The 12983-nt window shown below is 38.5% G+C and overlaps 1 protein-coding gene across 5 annotated transcripts in view; it reads right to left on the bottom strand.

Moving 5' to 3' along the window:
* Positions 1-4029: 4029 nt before the first annotated feature.
* Ccdc138 (coiled-coil domain containing 138) overlaps positions 4030-12983 on the bottom strand; it is a 47711-nt gene continuing 38757 nt past the window's right edge. For all 5 annotated transcript variants that reach the window (XM_013034262.1, XM_013034264.1, XM_013034263.1 and 2 more), the window contains 3 exons: positions 12270-12446; positions 8319-8457; positions 4030-4501 (listed from right to left, as the gene is read on the bottom strand). In XM_013034262.1, the coding sequence (XP_012889716.1) occupies positions 4336-4501; positions 8319-8457; positions 12270-12446 (482 nt within the window). In that variant the 3' untranslated portion in view covers positions 4030-4335. The remainder of the gene's footprint in view (positions 4502-8318; positions 8458-12269; positions 12447-12983) is intronic.

The following is a 12983-nucleotide window of genomic DNA, read 5'->3' as shown; positions in this document are numbered from 1 at the left end:
CCAATGATGTACATCTCTGAAATACAGAAAACAGTCCAAAAATTCATATGGAACAACAAAAGACCTAGAATAGCCAAAACAATTCTAGGGGATAAAGACAATATGGGAGGGCTATCCATGCCGAACTTCAAACTCTACTACAGAGCTATAATAACAAAGACAGCATGGTACTGGCACAAAAACAGACCTGAAGACCAATGGAATAGAATAGAAGATCCAGAAATAAATCCACATGCCTACAGTCAGCTGATATTTGACAAAGGAGCCAAAGACATACAATGGAAGAAACACAGCCTCTTCAACCACTGGTGCTGGGAAAACTGGGCAGCCACATGCAGAAAACTAAAAGTGGACCCCAGCCTATCACCATGCACCAACATCAACTCAAAATGGATTAAAGACCTTAACATTAAACCTGAATCTCTGAAACTACTGCAGGACAGAGTAGGAGAGACACTTGAACTTATAGGCACAGGAAGGAACTTCCTGAACAGAGTCCCAGGGTCACAACAAATTGGAGAGAGACTCAACGAATGGGACTATCTTAAAATAAAAAGCTTCTGCACAACTAAAGCTATAGCAACCAAGCTAGAAAGACAACCAACTAATTGGGAAAAAATATTTACCAGCAATATATCAGACAAGGGGTTAATATCCAGTATATACAGGGAACTCAAGAAACTAATCCCTCCCAAACCTAACAAACCAATTACTAAATGGGCAAGGGAACTAAAGAGAGACTTCTCAGATGAAGAATAAAAATGGCAAAGAAACACATGAGGAAATGTTCACCATCCCTGGTTGTGAAGGAAATGCAAATCAAGACAACCCTGAGATACCACCTTACCCCAGTCAGAATGGCCCACATCCTCAAGTCAGCCAACGACAAATGCTGGAGGGGATGTGGAGAAAGAGGAACCCTATTACACTGCTGGTGGGAATATACACTTATACAACCACTTTGGAAAGCAATCTGGAGGGTCCTCAGAAAGCTAAATATTGACCTCCCTTATGACCCAGTCATACCACTTCTAGGCATCTATCCTAAACAACAGGAACCAGTATGCAAAGTATGCAAGGACACATGCACCTCCATGTTTATTGCAGCACTGTTCACAATAGCCAGGATATGGAAACAAACCAGATGTCCTACCACAGATGAATGGATCCAAAATTTGTGGTTTCTATACACAATGGAATATTATGCAGCCATTAGAGATGGCAAAATAATGGCATTTGCAGGGAAATGGATGGAGCTAGAAGAAATCATGTTGAGTGAGGTAAGCCAAGAGCAAAGAGACAAACGGTACATGGTCTCCCTGATAAGTGGATGTTAAATCCAAAATGTTAGGTGATAGGACAAAATTAACAGGACTTAAGAAACAAAGGACTTCCACTAATCTGGTCGAATCACTAATAAATAACCCCATGCTGCAGGACTTAAGAAACAAAGGTCTTCCACTCATCTGGTCGAATCACTACTAAATAACCCCATGCTGTTGATCACATGTATGGTATATATGTGTAGACCGGAGGGGAACCAAGAAGATGACACAGAACTAGAGGGAATCAGGGAAAAACATAGCAGGGGGACCCATCAGCTGCACTGGAAATTGACCAAAATGAACTGAGCAACTTAATGGCAGCTGATGCTATGCAAAACAAAAGAAATGTACATACCACCCAATGTGGAAGAAATAACTGTATCGCAAAGCTCATAGAACTCATAAATGTTATAGACCATGATAGATAATTTGCTCCAGGAAAGTTAGAATGTGTTTGTGATTTTAACTGAGCATCACTATCCCACAATACTGTGAAATTTGGGAAATTATGTAACCACTTATTCACAATAAAAAAATTTGAAAAAAAAAAAAAAGAACAAGGGTGGAGCTGACAAGCACAGGACCCATCCTCAGAAGAGTGTCAGGAATGCCGCAGATGAGGACATTTGCAGATTAAAAAAAAAAAAAAACCCTATGTAGAATTCTTAGCCCTACCTATATAGTTTTTTTCTTAGTACTTTGATATTATGTACCCTAATTGCAACAGCATTCTTCTATGCCTTGTTTAGAAGTATCTTTTAGGCCAGCCCAGTGATTAACACCTGTAATCCTACCTACTCAGGAGGATCAAAGTTCAAATTCAGCCCAGGCAGACACACACATATGTATTTCCAATTAACCACCAAGAAACTGGAAATGAAAGGGTGCCTCAAGAGGTAGAGTGCCAGTTTTTAGCAAAAAAGTCAAGCAAGAGAGTTCAAGCCTCGGTATGGGCACAGAAAGTAAAATAAAATACAAATATAAAAGTATCCTCTAGACTATATTTTTCTGTTAGTATTAAATTGTGTGTGTGTGTGTACACTGAGGACCAAACCAATGGCCACACATTCTCAGCCCTCTTCCTCCTCCTCCTCTTCTCTTCCTTTGGCCAGTCCTGGAGCTTGAACTCAGGGCCTCAGTACTATTGTTTAATTTTTCTACTCAAGGTTGGCACTCTACCAATTTGAGCCACAGCTTCACTTCCAGCTTTTTAATGATTAGAGATAAGAATCTCACAGACTTTCCTGCCAAAGTTGGCTTGAAACCTCATTCTCAGATCTCAGCCTCCTGAGGAGCTAGGATTACAGGCGTGAACCACCAGCACCCAACCCCAAACACTATTTCTGATGAGAATAGAGTACAAATGTACTATGACTCCTTTTTTCACCCATTACTTCTCAGTTTTGGTTAATCAAGTTAATCCTTGTGTGTGTGTGTGTGCACGCAAGTACTAGAACTTGAATTCAAGGCCTGGGTGCTATCCTTTAGCTTTTTCACTTAAGTCTGGTGTTATACTCCTTAAGCCAGGCTCCACTTAAATAATACACAGTATTAGCCAAATACTTGTTTTTCCCTTCAGTTATCCTTTTGGAAAACATTAACATCTCACTCCAACTTATATATTTAGAACCATCATTTAAACTTATGTTTAAGTGGTTTTAGTGTTCACTAGTCTTTCAGGACTGGGCTAATCTACACAAACTGTTTTCCCTAATCTCTACATTGATTAAAATTTAATAAGTTTCTTTTCTTGAGAAGAGCACATAGGTAATAGGATTTATGAACACTTACCTGTCTGGAAGTATGTTTTCCTTACCTATAAAAAAATTAAAATTTTTCCTTTTTGTAACTTCATATTTATTTCTGGAATTCTACTAGGCTAGCTTGTATGTCTTATCTTGTAGATTAATGCTTTTTGTTCTTGCTTTGACCTTACAATTTATTATTTTGTCAAGATGCACCCGATTATAGGACGTTTTTCTCATTGATTTTTCTGGGAAGCTTTGTCTATCTATACATGCAGCTCTCTTTAACTAAAAAACTTTATTCAACTCTGTCTTTGAACACTGCATTTGCCTCATTTACTCTGTCCTCTTCTTCAGAAACACCCTTTGCTGGGGTACCTACTCTGCATTATCTAGAGATAGTTAAACCAGTTAGAAAAGGGTACTTTTGGACTGGGAGTGTAGGCTCAGCAGTACAGTGCTTGTCTATCATGCAGAAGGCACTGGGTTCTATCCCTAGGCCTGCAATAAATAAAAGTCCCCATTTTTTAAAAAAAACATTTAAAAATATGTACTTTTTCTTTCAAAAGGAGTGTTTCTCATATGCTAAGAAAACAGCCAAGTACAGTGGGTCACACCTGTAAATCCCAGCTACTTGGGTGTGGAAGTAAAAGGATTGTGCTTTGGGACTCCCCCAGACAAAAGTTAGCAAGACCTCCAGTCCCCATCTCAACTAATAAAGCTGGACATGGTGGGACATGCTTATCAGCTCAGCTATACAAGAGACCTAAACAGGATGACTGAGGTCTACTTGGACAAAACAAAACAAAAACAGCTAAAGTAAATAGGGTTGGGAGTGTGGCTAAAGTGATAGATGCTTGCTTAGCAAGTAGGAAAGTCCCCAATTCAAGTCCCAGGAGGAGCCAAACATAAAAAAAAAACCAAAAAACCCAGAATGACAACATGGTTAACTCTTCCCACATAAGCAACCAATTTATTTCAAATTGTCACATAATTTTAATAAAGCTTTCCTAGAGTACTTTTATAAAAAGTATCCCAACCCCAATGTCATAAATTCTGAAAATGTCATCTGTCATCTTGTACATAAAACTTTCATAGCTTATAGATTCCATTTACAAAGATGAAAAAAATGCCAGTTATCTTTCATGATAGATGATTCTATTCTACTTGGGAGAATCTGTTACTGTGGTGACTTTTTACACTTCTACAAATAACACCTGTTTTATATACATATATACACCCATCTAATGGGGCAATAAACCAATCTATTCGTTTGTATTGGAGACAAAGGAATTGCACTTTGTTAAGCCCAAATTGAACAGAGTTGAGTTCAAGTTAATACAGAGGAAGGCATGCTCTGGATGAGTGGTCCTTTGTAATTCTTGCAGCATCAGATGAATTGTAAAAAGCTCAAAGAGCTTCTTATTGCTCCTGAAAAAGAATAAACCATATTGCTGAACTATACACACTAAGGAAATTACCTCTAGAGATAATTTATATATAAATGTGGAGAAATGGCATTTATTTTTTCAAATACTGGGGAAATGGCTGAGTAATGAATTAAAATGCTAAGAAAAACAAAGTTTTAGGGTACAGGTCTTAGGCCAAAAAGGCTTAAAAGGGTTTCACAGTCCTGAAAACTATACCATATACACAATTAAAAAATGAGAAATCTCCTCCCCAAGTCTCCCGGCAGTTAGCCAGAAAGTTAAATACTTGTTATCAAAGTAAACTAGCTTTTAAGATGGCACCATTCTGGTTTACCTTTGAGATTAGCTCCAGAATACTTTTCAACTACTCCTTTTTAGCAGCAAGTCGGTAATTTCATTTTCACTCAGTAGGACTCTCATTTTCTAGTAACATATTTTTTATTTTCTTGTCTAGACAAGAAATATGTCTCATCTCTTCAGAGAAATTATCAAATGATCATATCTACTACCCCTTTAAAAGAGGATTTATCTTTGTGTGCTTACGCAACAAAACACTTCATGGAGAATGCACTTTTGGCCTAAGGATAAGCTTCTATGTCGAGACTACTTTTATTCTTATTATATTTTTATTATCTTTAAGTACTTGTACAAAGGGGTTTCCATTAAGCATGTCAGTTTATAAGTACCATGTATCTTGATGGATATCATCCCTTCCATTATTCTCCCCCATCCCTCCTAGTCCCATCCATACCCTCAATGTTCCTAGTTGGGAACTACTTTTTAAAATTCTATGAATTGAGAGGTAAAAAAGAACTAAATCTAAATAACGTTACTGAACCTCCACAGAATGACAAGCTAACTGTATTGGGCTGCATTGAGACATTAACAAGCCAGAAAATCATTGTACAGATTCCAAGTAAAGGGAGAGAATAAAATTTATAAGGTTAATTGATACCAGACTAAAACTAACAATTTGGTAGGTTAATATGTTACAAGCCAGGTGCCAGTGGCTCATGCCTATAATCCTAGCTACTCAGGAGGCTGAGATGTGAGGATCACATCCAACCTGGGAAGGAAAGTCCATGAGACTCTTTATCTCCAATTAACCATGAGAAAACTGGAAGTAAACCTGTGGCTCAAAGTGGTAGAGTGCTAGCCTTGAACAAAAGAGCTCAGGCCAGTGCCTAGGCCCTGAGTTCAAGCCCCACAACTGACAAAAAAGAAAAAGAAAAAAGAAAAAAAAGAATGTGTTACAGCCAAGTGCAGAGGCTCATACCTATAACTCTAGTTACTCAGGAGGCTGAGATCTGAAGAACATGGATGGAAGCCAAACAGGGCAGGAAAGACAATGAGACTCTTACCTCCAACAAAAGCCAAAAGTGGAGCTGTGGCTCAAGTAGTAGAGCACCAGGCTTGAGCATAGAAAAAAAGCTCAAGGGCAGTGCCCAGGCCTTGAGTTCAAGTCCCAGGACTGCGCATGTGACACACACACACACACACACACACACATGTCACAACTTGGCAATTAATAAACTGACTGGGTATATGACTGTCTATAATCTTAGCTCAAGTGTTGAGATCAGATGATCTCAATCTGAAGCTAGCCTTGACAAAAAAGTCATGAGACACTATCTCAAATTAAGTAGCAAAAAAATTCAGGTTGGAAGCATGGCTCAAGTGGAAGAATACCACAGGTACACAAAAGCATGGAGCTGTAAATTCAATCCCTAGTACTAGCACAGGTGTACATACAAAATAAGAATTTGTAACAGCCAGGTACTGTTGTCTCATTCCTGTAATCCTAGCTATTCAGGAGGCTGAGATCTGAGAATCACAGTTCAAAGCTAACCTGGGCAGCAAAGTACATGAGATTCTTATCTCCAATTGACTAGTAAAACCTGGAGATGGAGGTGTGGTTCAAGTAGTATAGTGCAAACCTTAAGTGAAAAAACTAAAGGAGCACACCGGGGCTCTGAGTTCAAGTCACAATACTGTCACAAATACAAAGACTGACGTGCTGGGCCTAGTGCCATATACCTTTAGTTCCAATACTTGGAAAGTGGAAGCAGGAGGATTTCAGGATTGAGTCGGCCTCGCCTAGCTACATAGTGAGACAATATCACCATTAAGAGAAGGAGAAGAAGCACTGTTACCTCCTCCTTTGTGCTCAATAGTAAATGTACTCATTACCTTTCTCATCTAACTGTAACCCATCTGTACACTATTTTCACAATAAAAAACATTTTTAAAAAAAAAGAGGGAGAAGGAAGCCAGATACTGGTGGCTCAACTGTAATCTTAGCTACTCAGGAGCCTAAGATCTGAAGGCCATGACTCAAGTCAACCTGGGCAGGAAAGCCCATGAGACCCTTATCTCCAATTAATCACAGAAAAATCTGGAAGCGGTGCTGTAGCTCAAGTGATAGAGTGCTGGCTTTCAGCATAGGAGCTTGGGGACAGCACCCAGGCCCAAAGTTCAAGCCCCAGGACCAGCAACAACAACAAAAAAAAAAAAAAAATGGAGGAGGAGAAGAAGAGGGGTGGGAGAGGAATGGAGGAGGATAAAAAGAGAGAAAAGAGGACAGAACAGATGGATTTGCAAAGGAAAAGACTATGCTAAACTTCAGGGGAAAAATAGCTCAAAATCTATGTATTTAATTCATAATTTTTTTATTTTTATTTATTTATTTATTTGGGTCTGGTTGCGGGGCTGAACTCTGAGCCTGGGCGTTGTCCCTCAGCTCTTCAGCTCAAGGCTAGCACTCTACCACTTGAGCCACAGCACAACTTCCAGCTTTTTTCCTTTTGCTTATGTGGTGCTGAGGAATCGAACCCAGGGCCTCAGGCATGCAAGGCAAGCGCTCTACCACTGAGCCACCTTCCCAGCCCATTAATTCATAATTTAAAAACTAGCCATACCAATATTTAAATTGGGGGAAAAAGAAAATGAAAAAAGAAAGCCCTTGATTCTCACAGTAAAACTCAATCAGCAGCAGTAGGAAATCCACAATAGTTTCCTAAGATAAACCCCAGTGTAAAATCATCTAAAATCTCTTTGCCAGCTTCCTCAAACTCACTTTACTATTTAATAAGGGATTACAAAATAAAGTTTTATTATCTATTTTATTTTATATTTATATCTATATTTTATATTTATATTTACATATTTATTTTTCTTTTTTTATTTTCACTTACAGAGTGTCAGTATAGCATGATTTGTTCTGATTTGTTTGCTAACAGGCCTGGAGGTGGAGCTCAGTGATAGAGCACCTGCCTAAAATGAGAAGTCCTGGCTTCCATGCAGGACATGCACATTGGTGCATGTGTGCATGTGCATGTACACACACAAACACAAAATAAAAAGATAAAAGTGTTCTTAGATTTATATACTATAGTTTGTTTTAGCTGAAACAATTAGATGTTCTAAGATTAATATTATAATCATAGTCTATTAAATATATACTCTTTGATAAGTAGTAATATTCATGAATCTTGATTTTCTTCTTTTCTTTCTTTTGCTAGGACTAAGGTTTGAACTCAGAGACTCACAGTTGCTAGATAAGTGCCCTAACACTTGAGCCACAACTCCAACCTTTTCTATCAGCTATTTTTCAAACAGGGTCTTCCATTTATGCTTCAGTGCACCTAGACTAGAATCCTATTTATGTATTTATGCTTCCTGCACAGCTGAGATGACAGACATGCCCCATGACTCCCAGCATTTTATTGGTTAAAATGGGGTTTTGCAACTGTAAGCCTCCTGATCTCCACCTCCCAAGTAGCTAGGATTATAGGCATGAGCCATGGAGAAATTCTTACTTGATTTTGGACAGCTTCTGTAGAATAATACTGAGCTTTTCTAGGATTTGAAGATCAAGCTTAGGGGTTCGAAGCAACACAGAACAAGTACGAAAAAATAAAGCGTTGCTACAGGCTTCCAGGAAAGACTGCAAGGATCCTGCAAAACAAATAACCAATGTTTACTGTTAGGGAATAACTAAAAAGGAAATTAAAAACAAACCCAAAATGATGTGATGTATAAGTAATTCCTTGGATTTTTTTTTTTTGCCGGTCATGGGGCCTGAACTCAGGGCCTGGGCGCTGTCCCTCAGCTCTTCAGCTCAAGGCTAGCGCTCTATCACTGGAGCCACAGCACTATTTCCGGCATTTTCTGTTTATGTGGTGCTGAGGAATCGAACCCAGGGCCTCATGCTTGCAAGGCATGAACTCTACCGCTGAGCTATCTTCCCAGCCCCACTTCCTTGGATTTTTATTCCATCATATTTAAATTTTGAGACAAAATTATCATTTCAAAAATTAAAACATTATTGTGTGCCAGTGGTTCACACCTGTAATCCTCGCCACTCAAGAGGCTGATATCTGAGGCTCACAGCTTGAAGTTAGCACGAGCAGCAAAGTCTGTGAGAATCTTATCTTCAATTACAGCAAAAAAAAATGTTGGCAATGGAACTGTGGCTCAAGTGGCAGAGCACTAACCCTGAGCACAAAAGCTCAAGGACAGTACCCATGCCTTGAGGTCAAGTCCTAAGATTAGCACACACAAAATATAAAATCCCCTATGACAGACATTTTTTTTTTTTTTTTGCCAGTCATGGTGCCTGAACTCTGGGCCTGGGCGCTGTCCCTCAGCTCTTCAGCTCAAGGCTAGTGCTCTACCACTTGAGCAAAAGCACCACTTCCAGCTTTTTCTGCTTATGTGGTATTAAGGAATCGAACCCAGAGCCTCATGCATGCAAGGCAAGCACTCTACCACTGAGCTACCTTCCCAGCCCCCACAATGACAGACTTCTATTAGCAAAATTTTTCAGAGAGCCCATGTTTGAAAGGAAAAATAAAATTTCCCAATATAGCTCATAACTATAAACTCATTTCTGACAACTGTCAATAAGAAATTTTGGCCAAGCCCCAGTGTCGAACACCTGTAATCCTAGCCTCAGGAGGCTGAGAATTGAGGATTATGGTTCAAAGCCAACCCAGCCAGGAAAGTCCATGAAACTCTTATCTCCAATCAACCATCAGAAAACTGGAAATGGTGCTGTGGCTCAAGTGGCAGAGCACTAATGAAGAGCTCAGGGAATGCGCCCAGGCCCAGAATTCAAGCCCCATGACCAAAAAAAAAAAAAAAATTGTAGTAAATAATACTAGAAAAAACAATCAAACAACAACAACAAAAAAAACCCACTCAGCTCTTTCCCTTTCTCATTCTCATTCTATTGTTCTGCCTTCACTCACTCTATTTACACTGACCAAAAAAACACTGCACAACAGCCAGGCACCAGCGGCTCATGCTTGTAATAATAGCTACTCAGGAGGCTGAGATCTGAGAATCACAGTTCAAAGCTGTTTGAAGCCAGCCTGAGTAGGATCTGTGAGACTTCTCCTTGCAGACATGCTTCTTGTCATGCCACATAGAGTGCAGTGGTTACATGATTCTTCCTCCATGTACAGTCCAGTGCCTGCCAGTTCCAAAAGCTATTTACCAATTCTATTGAGATTTCTTTTCCTACTTTTCCTATGATTTTTGGCATGTGAAAATTTTATACGTAGTGAAATGAGTTTCTAATATCAAACCTAGAAAATAAACAAATGGAAAGAAGAACAATAAAAGAAGTATTTATTACATTTTGATCTATTCCTTCAACCAAATGACAATGCCAGTCACCGGATTTACATTTAAAGTGGGAAATAAATCAACCAAATCAATATGCTTCAACCCAACATCAAAAATTTACCCATTTCTGATATTTAAAAAGTTTGTCACAAAATAATAAGGCTTTCATAGAAACAGTATTAAAGGGCTGGAAAGGTGGCTCAGTGGTAGAGCGCTTGCCTTGCATGCATGAGGCCCTGGGTTCAATTCCTCTACACCACATAAGCAGAAAAAAAAAAAGCCGGAAGTGGCGCTGAGGCTCAAGTGGTAGAGCGCTGCCTTGAGCTGAAGAGCTGAGGGACAGCGCCCAGGCCCTGAGTTCAGGCCCATGACTGATCTCAAAAAAAAAAAAAAGAAAAAAAGAAATCAGTATTAAAAATCAATTTGAATAAGTGTTAGAAGTGAACAAGTGAGAGTAAGTTGATCAACAGTAAACATATATGAAGGACTAAAATGCCTGCTGATTTCTCTAAATATGAAATGTGGTGCCACAATTTTTCTTTGTTGGTTATTCCATCAAATTAAACTTAGCTTTTCTTTGATTATAATATTAAAAAATATTTGTTTCTAATAAAGACAACTTCTATTTAGTAGAATGTTTTTCTCATGAAAATAAAAAATTCATAAGAAACAAGTTGGAAATCTAGTCATCACTTATAAGCAAGTAAAATTTAAACTTTTGTTTTATTTCATATGTTAGTAAACTGAAAAACAAAACTCTAGGATTACTCATCCAGATAGCCAGATCCTTACCTTGAAGTTCAGTATCTGAAGAGTTACAAATGACTAAAATATACTGAGGAAATATCCGAAAACTTTGGAATAGGGAAAAAGCAAATTTGAAAACTTAATTATGGTACTACAGTAGAGTGATGCTAATGTATAGCTCTTGGATCCCTGAAGGTATCTCACTTTTCTAGTTTTCATTTTTCCTATCAGGCCTCCTTCACAGAGAAGTTGTGAATTAAAAATGAGAAACTGTACATCAAGCCTAGCTAGTCAGAAACACATCCAGGCTTTGTACCCAAACACTGGAAAGCTGCTAAAGCAATATCAAGCCCACAGATTTCAGAACAATAGCTTTCCATTCTAAGTTTATTTCCCCTGGGGGGGTGGGGGGGAGGAAGCAGGAGTTTCGTTTTAGAACAGTTGTAGAGAGAAGAGAGAATAAAGAGGAAACAAATAAATGATTGCTTTTTATTTATTTTTATGTCGGTCGTTGGGCTTGAACTCTGGGCCTGGTCATTTTCCCTGTACTGATCTTCAGCTCAAGGCAAGCACTACTTCTGGTTTTCTAGTGGTTTATTGGAGATAAGAGTGTCACGGACTTTCCTGCCCGGGCTGGTTTTGAACAGCGATCCTCAGATCTCAGCCTCCTGAGTAGGTAGGATTACAGGCATGAGCCACAGGTGCCCGGCAAATGACTGCTTTTTAAAAGTCAATAGATTATCTGAGGTTTAAAGAGCCATGGAAGTAAATCGTATTTGGTATCCCCGTACTGCTCTGTGTTAAACTAGAAACTATTAACAAGCTAAAAGAACTTATCTTACCAATATAAAAACCCAAAAGGAATCCCATAGACTTCAGAAAATCACAAATGAGTGAAACAGATTATTCAAATGCCCAGCCAAAGTGTCCCTTTTCTCTGGCCTATGCCCTACCCCTTGAATGAAATAGAAGCTGAAGAGACAACAACAGGAACATGTCTCTGTCAAAATTTCTCATTTTAAGTAGAGATACATTTGATGCTCTTACTTCAGCTGAGCAAAGAGAATATACAACAGAATCAGCTAGAATGAAAGAACACAAGCAAATAGAAAAAGAGGTTCAAATATGTAATGCTTGCGGTGTACCCACAGCACAATGAATGACTAATGGAAGCTGTTAAGTCTGTGAAAATCTAACAAAAGGTGAGCGTTTGAACTCTTGATGATGAGTGTTGGAACTCTTGGTGATATTAGTTGCTGAAATGCCAAAAACACTGGAATCAGTTAAAGTATAAAATACAATATTGTCTAATATGGAATAACATGTACATACCAGAAGATAGGAAAGCCATTCCCCTTTAACTTCTTTACATATAAAAAACAAAAACTTACTAGATTCTACTGTCATCTGGAGCAGACTATCAATGACATTGGATAAAAGTCCCTTACTGGATATTTTCAGATGGCCTAATATTACTGGAACAGCTTGATACTCTAAAAACAAGGATTTTCCTTCATCTGTCTTCAAGTCCAAACATAGAGAATCAAATGCCTGAGCCAGATAATCAGCTGAAAAACAACATAAAATCAACAGTTTATCAGCAGGCACATCGATACTCAGAAACAGAAAGTAATAAACATCATCACTGTAACAAAATCAAAAGATACACACAAGTTAAATGATGGAGAGATTACAGGCAAATTTAGATGAACTTTCTCCTAATTGGTTAGGAATTCAAATGGGGAAGTGGAAAGGAAAAGCATTATGTTATAGTAGGGTAAATTTCACTTAGAGTCTTTGTATTTTAGCACTAGAATAAAAAGTCTCTCATATCAAAGAAAAACTGATGATTCATACTAAAATACAACAACAGCAATGTTTATATTCTGCATACATGCTTTCAGACATTTAAACAGCATTAGTGTTTACTTCTATCTTTGCTATTATCTATTTAAAAATATAACTACAGGGAGGGGGGACCAAGATGGCGACGGGGCAGTAGGGAAACGCCACAGCTCTCTCCAACCAAAAAGAGAGTTCGAGTTCCAACGCTTAATCTCCCCAAGAGACCGACAACAACAAAAAGACGAACACTCAGAGAAAAA

Source organism: Dipodomys ordii, unplaced genomic scaffold, assembly GCF_000151885.1.
Source record: "Dipodomys ordii isolate 6190 unplaced genomic scaffold, Dord_2.0 Scaffold186, whole genome shotgun sequence".
Classification (NCBI taxonomy): domain Eukaryota; kingdom Metazoa; phylum Chordata; class Mammalia; order Rodentia; family Heteromyidae; genus Dipodomys; species Dipodomys ordii.
The sequence above is the reverse complement of the archived record's forward strand: the minus strand, read 5'-3'. Positions and strand labels throughout refer to the sequence as shown.